A 19,075-nucleotide genomic window follows, 5' to 3' on the forward strand; every position below is an offset into this window, starting at 1 on the left:
TTAGGTGAAGTATTATTGTAAATTATTATTGCAGAATTACTTAGGACATAATCAATTATTGCGCCTCTTTTGGGCTAAAGCCATTTATTTGAAACTGAAAGAGATATGAAAGAATTACTGTGATTGTCTTTAAAGATTGTATCAGATATTTAACAAATAATTGACTGGACATTTCTCATAGATTTTTATGTTTTCTCCTTGTTATTATGGAAAACAAACAGTATGGCACTTACATATGATGCAAAAACACTGACTAGAAGAGGTAGAATAAGAAAAATTTGATTATTTCACTTATTTTTCTGAGTCTTTATAGTTCCTTTTTGGTGTTTCCTCGCACCATTTTTTTTGGCTGCCAGTTGCTAGTGCTCTTTATGAACCCCTCTCTACATCTAGAAAACATTACTTTAGAATCAGATAATTTATACAAATATAAAGAAAAGTGATAAAAATGTAAAGTAATATGTTAACTCACATAAAATGATATAAAGAGATATAAGATGGATTTATTAGCATTGAAGAAACAGAGAATAATTTGATGAACAGAATGGGATGACATTAGCAGGGAAGAGTTATCAGAATTAGTTTTAAAGGTTTTAGGATTTTGACAAGGGTTGGCAGGAAAGAAAAATAAATGTATGGTGAGGAAAATGACAGAGCAAAAAAAGATTCTGAAATAGGAATTGGCTAATTATATACAGGAAAAGGAAAGCAACATATTTGACTAGAGCAGAGGCCTCTCCTGAAAATAGATTCGAATTTCCTTAAAGCAGTGAGAGACTACACCACTTGAGTTAATGAGTTGAAAGGAGCATATTGCTGTTTGAGAGGTTTCCTGGGGACACTGTTTATTATTATGTCTCTAGAGAAATTACCACGTAATCTAAACTGTTGTTTTTCAAATGAGTTTTTGGAAATAGGCTATTTGTAAAGTAGGACCTGCCCAGAAGGTCACTGTGGTAAGAAAGAGCGCTGCATAATGGTCAAATGACTGACATGTACTATACCAAATAGCAGTTCTATGAAAAGCCCCTGCAGGTGCAAGTTTATTTAAAAACAGACCTCAACACAGGTGCAATTCTCCTTACAAACATTTAACCACAAAGACTACACTAAAAGTGTATGTGGAAAGCTGTTGGAAAAAAAGAGAATTCAGTTTTTGTTTGTCTTAAGTTTTTAATCTTTAAAAATAATTTGGGATAAAGATCCTTCTTCATGTTCTGAGTTCTTTGTTAATTTAGCTGTTGCCTCCTGATATCTAAATATAAATTTTACATGCACTGTGATTGGATACAGATGCATATTTGACGAAATTCTGCATGCAAGAACCAAAATGTTTAGGGTTAAAAAATGTCAATTAGAAATTTTTCTGTATAGATGTGAAAGAAGTAATAATGGCTTTTGGTTTTGTGGGAGGTGAAATGAACCTATGCTTCATCTTTAGCTTTAGAATGACTAAAATTGATTCTAAAATTCAAAAGAGATTCTAAAATTGTATAATAAATCGAATGGGGGGAAAGGTACTCTTAAAAAGAAGTGCATGGTGTCATCCCCTATGATTCTGCCCTTGACTCTGCTGCGGCTTGGGGGTGGGGGTGGGGGGGTGGGTGGGGGGCCTTCCTCCCTGCTGCTTCTCCTGTGCGAGACAAGTTCTTTCCTATCTTGGCCTTTTACTTGCTGTTTCTTTTCTTCTTGGAACACAGTTCTGACTCTGTGGTAGGCAGAATAATGTCCCTCCAAAAATGTGTGTGCCCTAATCCCTAGCACCTGTGAATGTTAGTTGCTACATACCAAAGGAGACTTTGGAGATTTGATTAAGGGTATGGGCCTTAAAATGGAGAGGTTATCCTAGATTATCTGGATGGGCCCAATGTAATCACATGAGCTCCTAAAAGTACTGAACTTTCTGTGATGAGAGGCAGGAGAGATGAGGCAAAAGCAGAGGTTAGAGAGATTGGAAGCATGACGAAGACTTGGTTTACTGTTGCTAACTTTGAAGATCAAGGGGTCCACTAGTCAGGGAAATGCTATTAGCATTTAGAAGCTGAGAACAACCTCCAGCTAATAGCAGGTAAGGGAATTGGGACCTTGACGCTAAAACCACAAGGGACAGAATTCTGCCAATAATGAATGAGCTTAGAAGTAGATTCTCTCCCAGGGTCAGATAAGAGCCAGGCTGGCTTGTACCTTGATTTCCACATTGTGAAAATAGAGAAGAGGAATTAACTGAGGCTACCTGGGCTTATGACTTATAGAACTGTAAGATAATACATCTGTGTTGTTCTAAGCCACTCAATTTGTAGTAATCTGTTATGGTGGCATAGAAAACTAGTACAGGCTCCTTCTCATTTGCTTCTGTTTCAGTCTAGATGTTACCTCCTCAGAGAGGCCTTTCCTGAGTATGTCTTCTAAAGTAGATGACCTCAATCCTACCCCAGATGCTCTCTGTCATGCTACTTTTTTCCTTTATTGTAGCTATCTCAAACTATGATTATTTTATTTTTCTATATGTCTTCCCCACAAGAGTATAACCTCTGGAAAGGCAGGGCCTGGTTGCTCATGGTTATCTATTATCTTAAACCAAGGGTATAACATATCAGGCACATATTAGGTCTGCAATGTAAATTTGTTGAAAAATAGTTTTAATAGTAAACAAGTTAACCACAAATGGAGTAGTGGAGACTGTATGGCAAACAAAAGGTATATAAACATAGTGGAATGTTACATAACTGTCTTCTATATCAATTTTTGGAAATTGGTGTATGAAATATATATAACGAAAAGGAACACAAAATAGTTTGCACAAAAGTCAGTTGTATAAAATGCATTTATATGTGCTTTTAAAAATTAGAATTTAATTTTGGAAATAAAGTTTAGTATTTGTAATTCTGCCCTTAATACTAAGCTTTTGCATATAATAATATGCAAAATGTGGGGCATTTTTAATCTACATAATAGATCCAGGGTTAAGATTCTGAAAGGGAAGAGATAGGTGTGCATTGTTTAGATTGATAATCTTTTTTTTTTTTTTTTGGATAATGACTCATAATTGTTTTCAATTTATTATGAATATAAAAGTTGTAAAGGATAATATAACAAACATATATATACTACTACTTGGATTAAGAAAACATTATAAATACACTTGTAATAGCTTGTCTCTTTAAGATTAATAAGCATATCTTTAAACTTTTGTAGATAATGATTTTTGATAAGTTATTTCTGCTTTTATGGAATTAGAGAGAGAATGCTCTCCGGGAGTTTTGGGAAGCCCAGAGCCAACCCTGCCAAGATCTTTGTGGGGGAGGAATAGATTGCCAGTCATATCAAGCTTTAGCTCCCTTTGTCATAGAAAAACTCCCCCTTTAATCTTTGCAACTTTATTTACAATGGATTCATGAAACTTTGAGTGATTATAGGCCGTTTCGGGACTTTTAGAAATGTTTAAAATTAAACCGGTCATCATTATAGTTTCATTATATTATGCATATATACACATAATTTTCCTCTTTTGAATGCTTTATCTTGCTTCACTTATTTTGGAGATCATTTTTGCTGTTAGTATCTCTTGGTGGAAGATTTTTCCTCCAGTGTTAATAGGATCTTCCCTGAGTTTATTTTTCTGGGTATGATTCAAGAGTTATTTTTATATTGTCTAATGCCTCAAAGGTATAGAAGGTAGAGATGTAGTATATATGGAGAAGGTGTAAAGGCTGTGTTCCTGATGACACTATATCTTAGAAGCTGTATTTTTGGAGCTCTTTTGGGCAACACTATTTATTACCAAAATCTTTTCATATAAAGTTTAAGGACAAATGAAAACAATGAATTGTTATACTAAATGCAGAATTTAATCCATTAAAAGGAAAATCAAGAAAGTTTAGCTATATCATCTTGGATATAAAGCCAAGAAGATTCTTAAAAAATACCATCATCTCTTTTAAGTATTTAAGTGTCAAGATGCCAGAATATCAAGGATCCTTTTATATTATTGAAGACTTTTAATGGGAGAAATCATATGTTATTAAACATAGGAGCTAAGAAGAGATTGATTACTTACAGTAAGTATTCATGCTATTCTTATGGACAAAATAGAGATTTTCTGTCTGTGTGATACTATGGTATTATATGAGTTAATGAACTACCCTCACTAAAATGTGCTTATTAATGGACTTGTGTTAGCTTAGAGACTTTAGATGTGTGCTGTAGAAGTCTATCTTCAGCACTATCACATTGAATGTTTTTTTCTTAATGACTTAAATGAGGATTCTGATTATATATATATATATATATATATATATATATCAAGTTTGTAGATGCTGTAAAGCTGAGAGAAATAACTAATGTGCTAGATTTCAAAATCTGGACTCAAAAAGAATTTAATAGGTTGTAATATGATCTGAGTTTAGCAAGATAAGACTTAGGGATCAATTCTAAATCTCATACCCAAATCTCAGCTATTTAAATAGTATTAAGTGTGGGGAAATTATTTCTTTATAGTAATATGTTTTTAAAAAGGGGATTTTAGTTGAGTAAGTACTTAACAAGCCAATAGTGTAATATAGTTGCCAAAAAAGAGATACACTTAAAAAGTGACAAGAATATGGAGTCTTTCCAAAAAGACTTATATTGTTAAAAGACTTAAAATTAGAAACAGTTATCAACTCCTTATGAAAACCATCTCCATTCTTCCTTTATTCAATCAGTATGTTTTAGGCATTTCTGTACTTGGTTCTTGGAAACAGGTGTGAGCAACGAGACAATGCCGTTTCAAGTGGCTATTATTCTAATAATGAGGAGACAGATACTAAATAAACTAAATAAGAATTTCAAACAATGATAAATACTGTGAAGGAAAATAAGATGGGGTAATATGACAGTGAGTGGCAGTTGGTTAGGGTGGTTAACAACCAGGGAAAGTCTATCTGAGGCAATGATGGCAAGGGGCCAGCCATGCAAAAATATGGAAAGTGTTTGTGCAGAGGGATGAGAAAGTACAAAGGCCCTGAACAGAAGTAGCTGAAGAGTGATGACTGAAAGGAGTTGTGGGAAATCAAGAAAGATATTAAGTTTTAATTTATTCTATGTGTAACAAGATGTCAGTAGATGTTTTAAGTCAGATAAGCCCTAATTTTCCTTTTGAAAAGATCACTGCTGAGTGCAGTGAGTCATGGGGGAAGACTGGTTATACAGAAGAATTTGGCGCAATGAATCGTTTAATAAAGTTTAAGCATGAAGCCATTCCCCCCCTCCCCATCATTGCTTCCAAATTACCATGATTAATTTTTTTTGACTTTCCTTAACAATGTTTTAAGAAGCTTCAATAATTGGGTAGTTTTCTATTATCGAATGTCTAGCTTATTTGCTGTGAACCTAAAACTTCTCTAAAAAGTAGTCAAAAAAAGTCTAGTTCAGTCTAAAAACTTATGTGTCAAACTCTTAATTTCAAGCTTCCGAAAACCAAGATAGAATAGCAGACGTGATTTACCCTCCCACATGAAACAACTAAAAAAACGGACAGAAAATTTATGAAACAATGATTTTTCAGACATTGGACATTAGAAATGAAAGCTAGCAATCTCGAGAGACAGAAAACAAACAAGGAGACCTCTGCAATTGCCCAGCTTGCAGTCTTGAGTCTCTGGGCTATGGCGTCACTGGTGAAATCTGCCAAAACACTTAAAGACAACACTAATTCTATATAAACTCTTCTAGAAAATTGGAGAGGAGGAAATACTTCTGAACATATTGGATTGGGCTAGCATTATCCTGATTAAAAAAAAAACAGGCAAAGACTTTAAAAGAAAAGAACATTTCAGACTCATATCTTTTATGAATCTAAAAGTGGGAATTCAAACCAAAATTTTAGTAGTTGAATATGTCAGTTTATAAAAAGGATATTGCATCATGATTAAGTGGGGTTTGTTCCAGGAATGCAAGGTTAGTTTAACATTTAATATCAAATGTAATTTACCATATTAACCAACTAAAAAAAGAAAATCATTTGGTCATCTCAATGGAGAAAAAGCATTTGAAAAAAATGAAACATCCACTTCTGATTTTAAAAAAATCTCAGCAAACTAAGAACAGAAAGGAAGTTCCTCAACTTGATAAAGGATAGTCAAAGAAAATCTAACATATTTAAATACTGAATTCTGAAGATGTGACTTTTTAATAGCATTATTGAGATATAATTGATATACAATGAACTATATACATTTGAGCCATACGATTCAATAAATTTTGATATATATGTATACTTACTTGTGAATTCATAACCACCATCCAGGTAATTAACATATCTATCCTCTCTCACCTACCCTTATAATCCTTTTTTTCCTCCTTTTCTCTTTGTCCCTTATTCCCAGGCAATCGCTGATTTGCTTTCTGTCCCTATAGATTTGCTTATATCTTCTAGAATTACATTAAAATATTATACAATATTTAATTTAATATAAATACAATAAATCTAAATAGAATTTAAAATATTAAAATATGTTTATATATTTTCATAATGTGTTTATTATATATAATATTTGGAATCATATAGTATGTACTTACTCTCTCTTTAATGTTTTGTCTGGCTTCCTTCACTCAGGATAATTATTTTGACATTCGTTCATGTTGTGTATATTAACAGTTCATTTACTTTTATTGCTGAGTAATGGATATACCACAAGTTGTTTTTCAATTTTTTATGAACATTTAGTTTGCTTCTGCTTTTAGGCTATTTCAAATAAGGCCAACACTTCTTCCAAGTGTCTTCTGCCTGCCCTCTGCCCCCGAAAAGTCCGAAAACTCTGGATATATTCTTCCCCCACCTCTAGCTTTTGAGAAATAATTGGCATATAACACTGTGTAAGTTTAAATTGTGCAATGTGATGATATGTGTATTTGAAATGGTTACCACAATAAAGATAGTTACCATATTCTTCACCTCAATAATTATAATTTTGTGTTATGGTGAGAACATTAAAACTCTACTCTCATAGCAACTTTCAAGTAAAGTGTTCCCCCCTTATCCATAGTAGATATGTTCCAAGGCCTCCAGTAGATGCTAAACCTTGGATAGTACTGAACTTTGTATACACTATATATATATTTTTTTTCCTGTACATACATATCTTTAACTTAAAGGAACCTCTTTACAGCTTTTCTTTGGAATATTTGAATTGCCAGTATCACTACTCTTTGTGTTAGGGGTATTATTAAGTAAAATAAGGGTTACTTGAACACAAGCATGACAATCGGTTTGATAACTAAGACAGTGGCTAATGGGCGGTAGTGTTTACAGCATGGACACATTGGGCAAAGGGATGATTCATATCCTGGGAGGGACGGAGCAGGATGGCATTAGATTTCATCATGCTACACAGAACAGAGTGAAATTTAAAACTTAAGAATTGTTTATTTCTGGAATTTTTCATTTACAATTTTGATGTAGTCCCAGTTGTTGATTTTTGCTTTTGTTGCTTTTTGCGTAATATCCAAAAAAAATTATTGCCAAGACTCATGTCAAGGAGCTTTTCCTCTGTTTTCTTCTAGAATTTTTATGGTTTCAGGCCTTACGTTTAAGTCCTTAATTTATTTCAAGTTATTTTTTTGTGAGTGGTGTAAGATAGGAGTCCAGTTTTATTATTTTGGATATGAATATCCAGTTTTCCCAACACTATTAGTTAAAGAGATGATTCGCTCCCCATTGACTATTCTTTTCTCCCTTGTCAAATATTGGTTGACCATATATAAGCCTGAATTTATTTCTGGACTTTTGATTCAGTTTTATTCAAATGACTTTGGGGAAGCAGTCTAGTCTTGAGTTTATGTTCAAGGGAATAATGTGAATACTTTTAAAAAAGTATCCAGCTAACATTTTTCTTTTTAATTAATTAATATATTATTATTTTTTTAGGTGCAGTAACCCTTGGGTGGTTGACCTCATAGACTGCAAGATCCTTGTCAGCTAACAATTCCTTATTTTTTATTTTTTATGCCTACAACACCTGGTCTTCCTAGGTAACCTCCCATCCAAGTAGTAACCAGATCCGCCCCTGCTTAGTTTTCCTGCTAACTTCTAATTACTCTCTTTTGGAGTGGTGGAATAAATCAGTCATTTAGAAACTACAGTTAGAGATGAGGAGTTCTTAAGTGGTTGATATTTGTTTTGTCATCCTGACCACATACTAAAATAATATGCTTTCAGATCTGTTTCTTTTTCTATTAGATATAATTGTTCATGTGAATCCAGTATATATATATTTTTTTAACTCCACATAGTTTCTAAGTGCCGCAATAGTAGAAATTTTAAAAAATTTGACAGAATAGTAATATTATGTGTTTTAGTGCCTGGCATTTTGTTCTTGCTAGACTCTCAATACATATTGATTGATGGAGTGTAATTATGTGCTAATCTTTAACAGCTTTTACTGTTGTTTTCTACTTTTAGCTTTGAAATCCACTTGCCTACTTATGATCCTGAAGTATTTCTTTAGTACATCTCAAAATTCTAGGGGACCCTTAAACAGTTAGAGAACTAAGAACCAACAGTAGCACAGATTTGATATTGCACAGAAATGTAACTGACATGTTTTTAGAACAAGCCTACCTAAGAGACAGGAAATTCTAGCATGTTAGAGAGGTGGGTAAGGGAATGCTATGTCCAAAAGCTTAGGGTTTTTTTTTTTCCCCCCCCACTAATTAATGAAAAAAAATGTACAAGAAATACTGCAGTGATTCGGTTTTCTGTTGAGGCCTCTCAAATGAAAATCATTTTATGGTTTTACAATTCTGAAAGGTGTTACTAGATAAGCAAACAATTGGTCTGCCTTAATGCTATCAGAGTAAAATGTGGCAACTGATATGTCTAAAATCCACCTGTTTCTTCTAATTACAATTTCATATTTAAGCTTATAAAATAATTGAAAGTAATCAGAATGTGTATATATTATACATGTGATGTATGATATGTATATTTAAATCTCATAGTTTAGTTCATTAAGGACCAGAAGAAAAAGTTGACATAAGATACAATGGGGACCTTAAGGAGCTTTAATGCATTACTCCTTTCTCTTCCCTTTATTTATTGTTCCAGGCACAACAAATGTCATATATTTGGAAACTTTATCATCCAAGTAATAAAGTTGAAAACCCTTATTTAAGCATTCTTAATGGACTCCTGCCTTGAAATGATTATTAGTCTTCTGGTTTAATTATATAGAGTAAATGTAAAATAAGAAGTGTTTGCATTAAAGCATGGCTTTGGGAGGATGCTTTGGAAGAAAATACATAACTCTGAACCATACATTTCTTTCCAGTGCAGTATTAAAATTTCAGACTGCAGGCTCAGTTGTGATTATATTAGCTGCCTGGAGTGCTATTTTAAGAAAGCAGAAGCACCGTAATTTGCACACTCCTTATAGATCACACACCTTAACCCTGACTTTCTTAGCTCCAGTTTTCAAACGAAGCAAGGTCAAGATGAAGAACCATTTGCTTTTCTGGGGAGTCCTGGTCATTTTTATTAAGGCTGTTCTTGTGACAGGTATGTGATATTTTGAAAATGACCCCAGGTAAAAGGAAAAATATAACACAGATCTGTTCTTCAGATTTAAAGATTTATGTTTGTGCTTTGGTTGGCTAGCTAGCTGGCTACATTTTTCTAACATGCCTTAATCTTTATACGGGCAGTGATCTTTACACTGACAAGACTCACTGTAATGTTTTTTATTCTTTTTCTCTTTTCTTACTTGTTTGCCTACTATAACACAGAGAATAATAAAAATATATATTTCTGGGTAAGTACTAAGAGCTATACTTACATGAAAATCCATATTGAATCTTGAAAATTAATAGCCCTCTCCTTGAGTGTCTTAATTTATTTTGGAGAAATTATGTAATAATTATTGTAAATACAACACAGAATGCATTAGGATTTTATTTCTCTAGAGACTGATATTAGTTCTAACAACTTTGCTGGATCTGAGCCTACAGATTTAATATGATCCTTTAACAATGTTTAATATTCTACAGGGTGCCTATACTTGATGGCTAAACGTTGGCTATTTTGTTTAATAACCTTCCAACTGCTGTAGAAAATGGAATACGTTCTGAATATAGAAGTACAGTATTAATAATTTTCATCTAGAAGGGCACATGAATTAGAAGTAACATAATTTGACAGGATTGCTTCTAACATTTAGCGAACTTATTCTTATTTCAAGATTGAGTATGATACAATTAAGAACGGTCATTTTACATATGTTTTTGTACTAACTTAGCATTAAGAATAATGAATTTCTAATGATATTTATAATATAAAGATAGTAAAACATGTATAGTATACATATTATTATATACATATATCTTAAATACCTATAAACATATGTAAAACATATATGTAGGTATATATGTAATGTAAGAGCTATCATTTATTGACCACATGTTATATTCTGGGCATTATGCTAATGACTTTACATATACTATTCAATTTTATTCTCCTAACGACCATTTGAGGATAGGTACTAGTATAATTGCTGATATATATTTGAGCCCATTGAGATTTAGAGAGGTGAAATAACATATATCTAAGTTTACACAGCAAGCATGGGAACCTATATAGGTAGAACCTATATAGGACCACCTGACCCTATAGCCCACACTCCTAACTACTGTTCTATTCTGCTTGTATAAGAGAATCACCTTTTAGTAAACATTATGTTCATATTTAGTATGTATTGTTTAGTAAATTTTCTTATTTGTTTGAACTTAATTAAATTTAAGAAATATTTATACATTACCTACTATGTCTCAGGTGCTCTTGGACTACATACAGTAAGGCACAGTCTATAATAATAGATTTATTAGGAGAAAATAGTGCCTGTCAGTGAGAAAGAATGTTAGAATCTTATGTCTTGGTGAACTGAAGGTATTTGTACATTCTCTGGTACGTATGTTAGGTTCCCTAATATTTTTATATAATAACAGTAAAAATAGTTTTTTCTTAGGTTTCTGGTAAGAAATTATATGCCATAAATAAAATATAGACATTTCCTTTTAAGACTTAATAGTCAAGTCACATATTTGATTCAATCTATAATCTTGGTCAGGCATTACATGCTCACTTGTATTTTATTGAGAAAAACTTTTACAAGTCATGAATACAAGAGTAGGGAAGAGGATGCCATTTAAATCATCTTACTCTTTTCAAAATGTTGAGTTATATTATTATTTTGAATTGACTTCATAGTGTTTCTTCTTGATTACCTCATAGACTTTTATTATATTTATTAAGAGGTTATGAATAATGGCATAATAATGCATTATAAAGTGCTCAAAACAATTCTAAGTACACTAACAATGGTCTTAAAATGTTTTTGCACTGACTGTTATTATTAAGACTGAAATACTGCCATTAGGTCATGTACGTTCTGGGATCATCTCTAGAATAATTAGACTTCCAGTTACAGTAATATCTATCCTGATTTTTTAACCATTATAACTTGAATTTATGTGCTAAATTTCTTTTTAAGTTGAGGCTCAATGGGAGGAAAATTTAAAGGTCACTAAGCTAAAATTATAGGAATAAAAAGATATTTAACATTATTATTATTTAATTAGCACTGTTAAATATTAACTCTTCAAATATCTGTTAACTGATATAAATTCAGATAATGAGAAATTTTCTTTGTTTAATCTTTGCAACACTTACCAGACCTCTTTGTCTAATATTCAGATTAGACAATAAATGTTGACACTCAGAGTTAAAGCTGTAATGGTCATCTGTGCAGTCATTCATTTATTAATCTTTTTCATCACTCAGGCGTATATATTATATAGAGCTTATACTTCTCAATATTTCCTAAAATGTTTTTGCAAATTTATAGCACTTTATATCCATATATACTATAACTTTTAAGGATTTTTATAAGAAATTTTAATATAGCACCTATTTTATTTGATTGAATCATTATACCATCAAGCCCAAGATGAAGATGAAAGGACTGTTCTTGTTGACAACAAATAATAATCAATAACCTGATTATTATTATGGAAAAGAAAAATATAATTAAGTTTAGGAAAACTGTAGTGGAGAATATTTAAAAATCTTTCAAAATAAGATTATCTTGGGGAGAAACATGCCTGTGGTTAGCTCTAATGCAATCTCTGCCAAAAAAATATATATATTTTACATATAAACATATGTAAACATATATGTAGCTATATATATATACATATATATGAGCTATAATTTATTAAGCACGTGTCATGTCTTAGGCATTATGCTAATGATTTTACATATACATATATATGTGTGTGTATATACACATATATACATAAACACACATACATACAAGGATGTAAACTTCAACCTGAGTTTATAAAGGCTAATGTTATTTTTTGTTCACTTTTGAATGTGCTGCTTTGATCTGAGAGAAATCCAATCTAATTTTTGTTTTCTCTCTTATTTTGTCATTGGCACTGATTTTTACAAAGCTGTATCATTCAGAGAGCTATGTCTCTATTAAAAGCACTAGGTTAAAACCAGAATTCTTTCAACTCAGGTTCCCATGGACTAGTCCAAAGGAAAAAGAGAAAATTCCTTTTGAAGTACATTTGGATTTTCTTGACTATGCTGTGAGATTCCACTTAGCTATTTTAGATTAGGAAGGCGAGCAAGTGGAGAAAGCTGAAATTGATCAACTGTAAAACAATTTTTTTCTGCAAGAAAAAAATAGATTAACTCAATACAAAGTTTATAAATAGACTTTAGTTTTCATTTCTTCTTAACATGTTTTGTCTTTCAAGCCCAAGATGAAGATGAAAGGACTGTTCTTGTTGACAACAAATGTAAGTGTGCCCGCATCACTACTAGGATCGTCCCTTCTCCTGAAGACCCTAGTCAAGATATTGTGGAGAGAAACATCAGAATTAAGTACGCGGTATTTTATATTTCATTTTTTTCATGTTGTAAGCAGAGATACTCTGTGATATTAGCCATTGTTTGAACGTAATACCTATATCTTTGCTCCTTGTTTTGATGTGTATCATCTTACATGAGGTTGACTCTAGTTAACAGGGCTTGAGCCAGTTACATAAAAGTTGGGGGTAGGAACAAGTTTTCCATAAAATCTAAAACCAGTAAGCAAGATCAAATTACAATTGAAGGGTCAGATCTCATTATCAACGTGCCCTGCTTTTGTGGAGCTATTTCAATTTGAATGAAAACTTTTAGTTGTCTTTGGTAAGTTCAAACTGAAATTGAGATAACACTAAAAGCCTTATTTTGTACCATATGTGAACTACAGAGTATTTTATACTCTACTCAACTGTTTGCATAAAGGTAAGGTAGACTAATCAAATTGACTGATTTGATTTAGTGTTCACTTGTATGTTGAACTTCAGATATTCTTTTCCTTCCACACATAGTCCAAGTTATAAGCTATAAGAGTTTCATTCAATAGCAGAATTGCTAATAATATTTAAGAAATGAGATTCTATTGGATCCAATCGGTAATGTCTTTCTTGTGAACCACTCCTATCTTGGTCAGGTTATTGATAAAGAACATAGTATTCAGTCCAAGTAAATCAATGGGAGAAGTATAATATATTTAAAAATTTATTTTAAGATCTGGCTCATTCACTTGATAGCTGTGTGCTCTTGCATGCAAATTACTTATCCACTCTAAATTTCAACTTCCTCATCTTGAAATAGGGGGAAAATAGTACATATCTCACAGGGTTATTGTAAAGATAAACTGAGATCTATTCCTTTTAAAGACTATAGTTTCTGGCATATTTTCAAAAGCTATTTACTGACATTTATTCACCTAACCTATCTGTCACTTATCATTATGTCACTAGAATTCTTAAAATTCCTTTGCTGGTTTCCCCAACATTGTTATTAGGATAAATTATAAATGCTTTGGCCTCACCTACAACAGTCAACATTACTCTTAAGCTCTTCCACTGCCACTTTTTTTTCATCTTATGTTCGAAAATCCGGCACCGCCGTAGTGCCTTTTGTCCCCACACTCACGGTGCTTTCTTTCTCTTCTACTTTTGCACATCTAGTTCCTCTTCATGAAGAACTCTTTCTCCTACCCACTTAACCTGATTAACTCCTCCTCACCCTGCATGCTTAGATATCACTTCCTCTAGCAGGTTCTCTGTGACCATTCAGACTCTATATCACAAAGCTCCCTATTGGAGATAGAACAATTGGAGAAGCATGTAACTTGAAGAGATGACATCCATGACATTGGCACCTAAACCATGCTGAAGAGGAGTGTCTCTCTTATGTTTTAATCTCCAGATTTTTAAATGGCACTCCTTGATACTCTAATCCATCTTTTTCTTCTGTTATGTGATTCTTTTTATGATATATTATTTTCTGAATTCAGATAATTTGGTTACTTCACCCACTTTGCCTGATGTGTATTGATGATTTTCTGATCTCATTTTTGAAAGTTCTGTTATCATTGCTGTGTCATTATGGCCTTATTTCCAACTCTATCACTTATTAACAAGGTGACTCTGAGCAAGTTACTCAACTAATTTGAGCCTGTTTCTTTAATAAATATTAGAACCGTTATTGTTTTTGTTATTGTTAAGACATGAAGACGAGAAAAACATGGTAAATTTGTGGAATTGCAAGCTGTTGTGTACAGCTGGCCTGTATTATAAAGAGGGTGGCATGGTGGGAGATACGGCTAGTGAGAGGCTTATCATGAAGGGCCTTCCTGGCCATCTTAAGGATACCCTGTTATGTGTGGGGAGACATAGGTTTTAAGCAGAAAAGGAAATTAAACTTGAATTTTAGAAAAGCCATTTTGGCAATAGTGTGGCTAGTGCCTCAAAGGGGCATTGCTAGGAGAGAAATGATGGTGTCCTGTACAAAAACAAAGAATTAGAATCAATTGAATTGTGAGATGAATTAGACATAGGTCACAACAGAGAGGAAGACTCAGGGATAGTGTCCAGGTTTTTGCTTGGATATATATGTGGATGGTATTGCTGAGTACTGAGTTAGGAAAGAAGTTTTTCATTGTATCTTTTGGCATATGAGAACGAATGATGACATAGATGAAAAATGTAAAAGTTCATGAAATCACCTGAACTAGTTGATAAGCATTATCTAATTTTTCATGGAATATCACCAAATCAAGAGACCTGGATTCCAGTTATAGCTTGACTACTTAATAGTTGTGTGATCTCGGATAGGTTGCTAACCTCTCTCATTTGTAACTTATGCATCTCAAATATGTGGATAATATTATTTGTCCATTCATTTCACAAATATTGAACATATTCCGCATGTCACAATCCAGCAAGGCACTGGGAAAACATAAATGTTTTTACCTCAAGGAATTTATGTAGTTCAGGGAAGCAATTACTCTTTAGACAAGTAACTAAGATATGGCACTTGTTATAAAAAGATATATGAACTTTAATGAGACTGTAGAGGAAGGAGTTTATTGAGGGGTGAGGATGGGATCACAATAATCATCATGGGAGGGTAAAACTTGAGCTGATTTTGTAAAGGAAATTAAGCAAAGATCATCGACAAAGGAGTTGTTGTGAGGTTTGTTTTGAATGGGAAATGTTTAAAATATAGCAAATTACTGTGTAATCTGAGTAAGAGTATTACTATAGAGTGCTTATAGAGTGCTAAATATACTGATGAAAGAGTAAGTATTGTCTTAGCAATATGCCTGTTAACCAAAAATAGCAATTTCTGCTAGTTTAATTATTTTGATCTGTTGGGTTTTTTTCTTTTTTAGAGTTCCTCTGAACAACAGGGAGAATATCTCTGATCCCACTTCACCACTGAGAACCAAATTTGTGTACCATTTGTCTGACCTGTAAGAGATTTTTTTTTTATATTAATCTAGACATGGAAGTTAATAACTTTCAAAATTTACCTTGTTAGTAAGAATGTTCTGGAAAATATGTTGAGGTATAAACATTTATCAATATAATTTGAACTGTTGAATACATTAACATCTATGTTAATTATTAGGTATCATAAATTATAAAACTTTATTGAAGATAAATGTTAGCTGAAAATTTATTCTAAAGAAGAAATTTTTGCCATTAATACAAGAATGGCCAATTTGTCTTAATAGCTCAATAAGTGGATTTCAGACATATTAACATGTAAGCATTTCTTTGGAAACTATAGAATCCCAGATCAATCAATTTCTTTTTTTAAAATTCTTCCTTTCTTGTCACTACAAATAACTTGTTTAATCCTAATATACAATTGGGAATAAACCTATCAGAGTAGAAGTTCCTGCATGGTGTAGACAAATCATATTATCATATCATTAATTATATTGCCTACTTTCAACTAATTTTTATAGGTTAAGGGTTGAAAATTTCTATTTAACAATTCTGTATTGTAGAACAGGTGAGTTATGAAAGAAGTCACCCTTTGTCAGTTTTTGGGTCAGAGCTGCAAGAACTAATTAATTAATTTTGGATAGAAATGCACAGTCACTCAGATTCTGAGACATTTGATGGGTATTATCTAATATATGTATCTGTTTTTCAGCTGTAAAAAATGTGACCCTACAGAAGTGGAGCTGGAAAATCAAGTAGTTACTGTCACCCATAGCAATATCTGTGATGAAGACAATGAGACCTGCTATGCTTATGACAGAAACAAGTGCTACACAAATAGGGTCCCACTTTTGTATGGTGGTAAGACCGTAATGGTGGAAACAGCCTTGACCCCGGATTCCTGCTATCCTGACTAATCTCAGTCGTTGCTGACTGCATAGCTCTTTATCTTGAAAGGCTCTCCATTTTGATCCAGAAAATTAATATATTTACTACCAATGAATTTGAAATCACATTTTTTTTGATAATATAAAACTAACTCCCCTTCCCCCTAAATTTAAATGGGAGCATTGTTATTTTTATCAGGTAATTACTTCTCAGCTGTATATTCACACTCTAAGTATTGAATCTCTAACATATCCTTGCCTAAGGGAATATATTCTTTAAGAATGTAATTTCCAGCATTTAAAAAAATAGACAAAGAGAGAAAATAAAACTCAAGTTTAAAAATCAGAAGACATTATTAAAATTTGTCTTTTTGAAAGATGGGGGTTTGCCTTGGAGAGCCAGAGCTTTTGCACATTCTATGCTATACATTTTTTAAGAAGTAAAACTGTGTAGAGAAAATTAATACATAAACATACATCAGTTATAGGTCTTCATTAGAAAAATAATGATTGGGAAACATGTTTTGGAAATATCTATAAAACTAATGTAATATGGGATCTCTAATATTTATGATACCAATTAGCTGAAGGTGACATAATTAAATGCATAGCTGAAAAATATATTTTGATGTAACACAGATTTGATAGCAGATAATACAGATTTTTTGATAAAAAATATGTTTTTGATAATTAGGATAGTGTAAGAAATTCTCATTGGAAATCATCTGTGTTGTAACTGAATCTAATGAAATATGTATTCCAAAATATTATTCTCTAGCACAGTTTGAATAATTAAATAGATTCATAAGCATATACCTGTGTGAAATAATTTGTCGGAAAAAAAGTTTGTGCTAACTTTTTTGTAAGTGAAAACATAATTTATTATGGATAGTTTATAAGTATGATAAAATTAAGCATTAATCACTGAATTAATCACATGCATGTACATATTTGAGGTAGCTTTGTCATTTAAACCTAAAAGGAAATGGTAAGGTTCCTCCTGGCAAACATAGTGCTAATCATGGCACACAATCTTTTTTTGTGGCAGAAAGCCAAGGTCAACTGACATATATATCTAAGGGTACTGTGGAATGTAAATTTTGATTCTGGATTTAAAATAATGGGAGACTGATTAGTAAAAGACAGTTTCTTGCTGAAGAATTATTTCTTTTTTTAAGTGGTAATAGTAATTTTTAATAACTTTCACTGAGTTCATGCAGATTATTCAGTGTTTTTTTGTTTGTTTTTTGTTCTTTTTATGAGTAAGTCTAGGATACTCTGGTGCTAGTTTTGATGTGCTAAAGATACATCATTCTTGACTAATTTTCAATCTATTGTTTTCTTTTATCCAAGTCTTGAGTTTTGTTTAATCAGTAAACATTTATTGAATGTTTACCTCATGCAAGGAACTATGCTAGACTTATTAGTGATTAAACTGTGAGAAGTACCCTCAAGATAGTCTTCGTTGCCACTCACTCTCTAGAACTCTGCTCATTTGTGATCTTCTCCATGATCATTTTTAAAAAATTGCAAACCCGCTGTCTTATCTTGGTTTATTTTCCCCCATGTACATGTCAACCTCTATCAGACTGTATAACACACTTATTAACCTTGTTTATGGCCTGTCTCTCCCCACCAGAACATAAGCTCCACAAGTTCAGGCATTTTTATTTTGCCCAGTGATACATCCTCAGCACCCAGCACAGTACCTGGCACATTGAGGCGCTTAATAAATTTTCATTGAATGAATGAACATGAATACAACTGAGTTGAAGAAACGAGACATATGCATAAATAATTACAATCATTTGGCAGACTCTCATAAAGGCAAAGAAATAGGTTCCAAAGTGTTATGAGAATTTATGGGATACTTTCTTTTCCTCCCCCGTTTTTATTGAGATATAATTTATATATAGCACTGTATATGTTTAAGGTATATAGCATAATGACTTGACATATGTATCTATTATTTATTGCAAAATGATTACCACATAAATTTAGTTAACATCTACTACTTCATATAGTTACAAAACATTTTTTTCCCTTCTGTTAAGAACTTTTAGGGGGAGACTATTTCTTAAGAGCATTCTCTACTCTCACCATCTTTGCCTTCCTTTTTCTCCATACCCAATAGACAGTTTGTGTTACCATGTGGGGATTCTTATAGGAAAGACTCCTATTCCAGCATCATTGCCTCATTAAATACCATCTGAAAGAAGACTGCAAATGTACAGTCCTGTAGGTCTACCTTCTTTCAGAAGTTCAGTTAAACTTTAAGACCATCATATTAATATCAATTTAGTACTGCCTATGCACTAGGCACCAATCTAATGCTTTATTAAGCATTAATTCAT

The 19,075-nt window shown here is 32.4% G+C and overlaps 1 protein-coding gene across 1 annotated transcript; it reads left to right on the plus strand.

The window, feature by feature from the left end:
* The first annotated feature begins 9,434 nt into the window (after positions 1–9,434).
* Positions 9,435–17,534, plus strand: JCHAIN (joining chain of multimeric IgA and IgM). Its single transcript, XM_016132949.2, has 4 exons — positions 9,435–9,535; positions 12,799–12,925; positions 15,774–15,854; positions 16,547–17,534. Exons 1-4 carry the CDS (start codon positions 9,472–9,474, stop codon positions 16,749–16,751), a joined length of 477 nt encoding a protein of 158 aa, XP_015988435.2. The 5' UTR covers positions 9,435–9,471; the 3' UTR covers positions 16,752–17,534.
* Positions 17,535–19,075: the final 1,541 nt, after the last annotated feature.

The sequence above is a fragment of the Rousettus aegyptiacus genome, unplaced genomic scaffold (assembly GCF_014176215.1).
Source record: "Rousettus aegyptiacus isolate mRouAeg1 unplaced genomic scaffold, mRouAeg1.p scaffold_m13_p_10, whole genome shotgun sequence".
Lineage (NCBI taxonomy): Eukaryota > Metazoa > Chordata > Mammalia > Chiroptera > Pteropodidae > Rousettus > Rousettus aegyptiacus.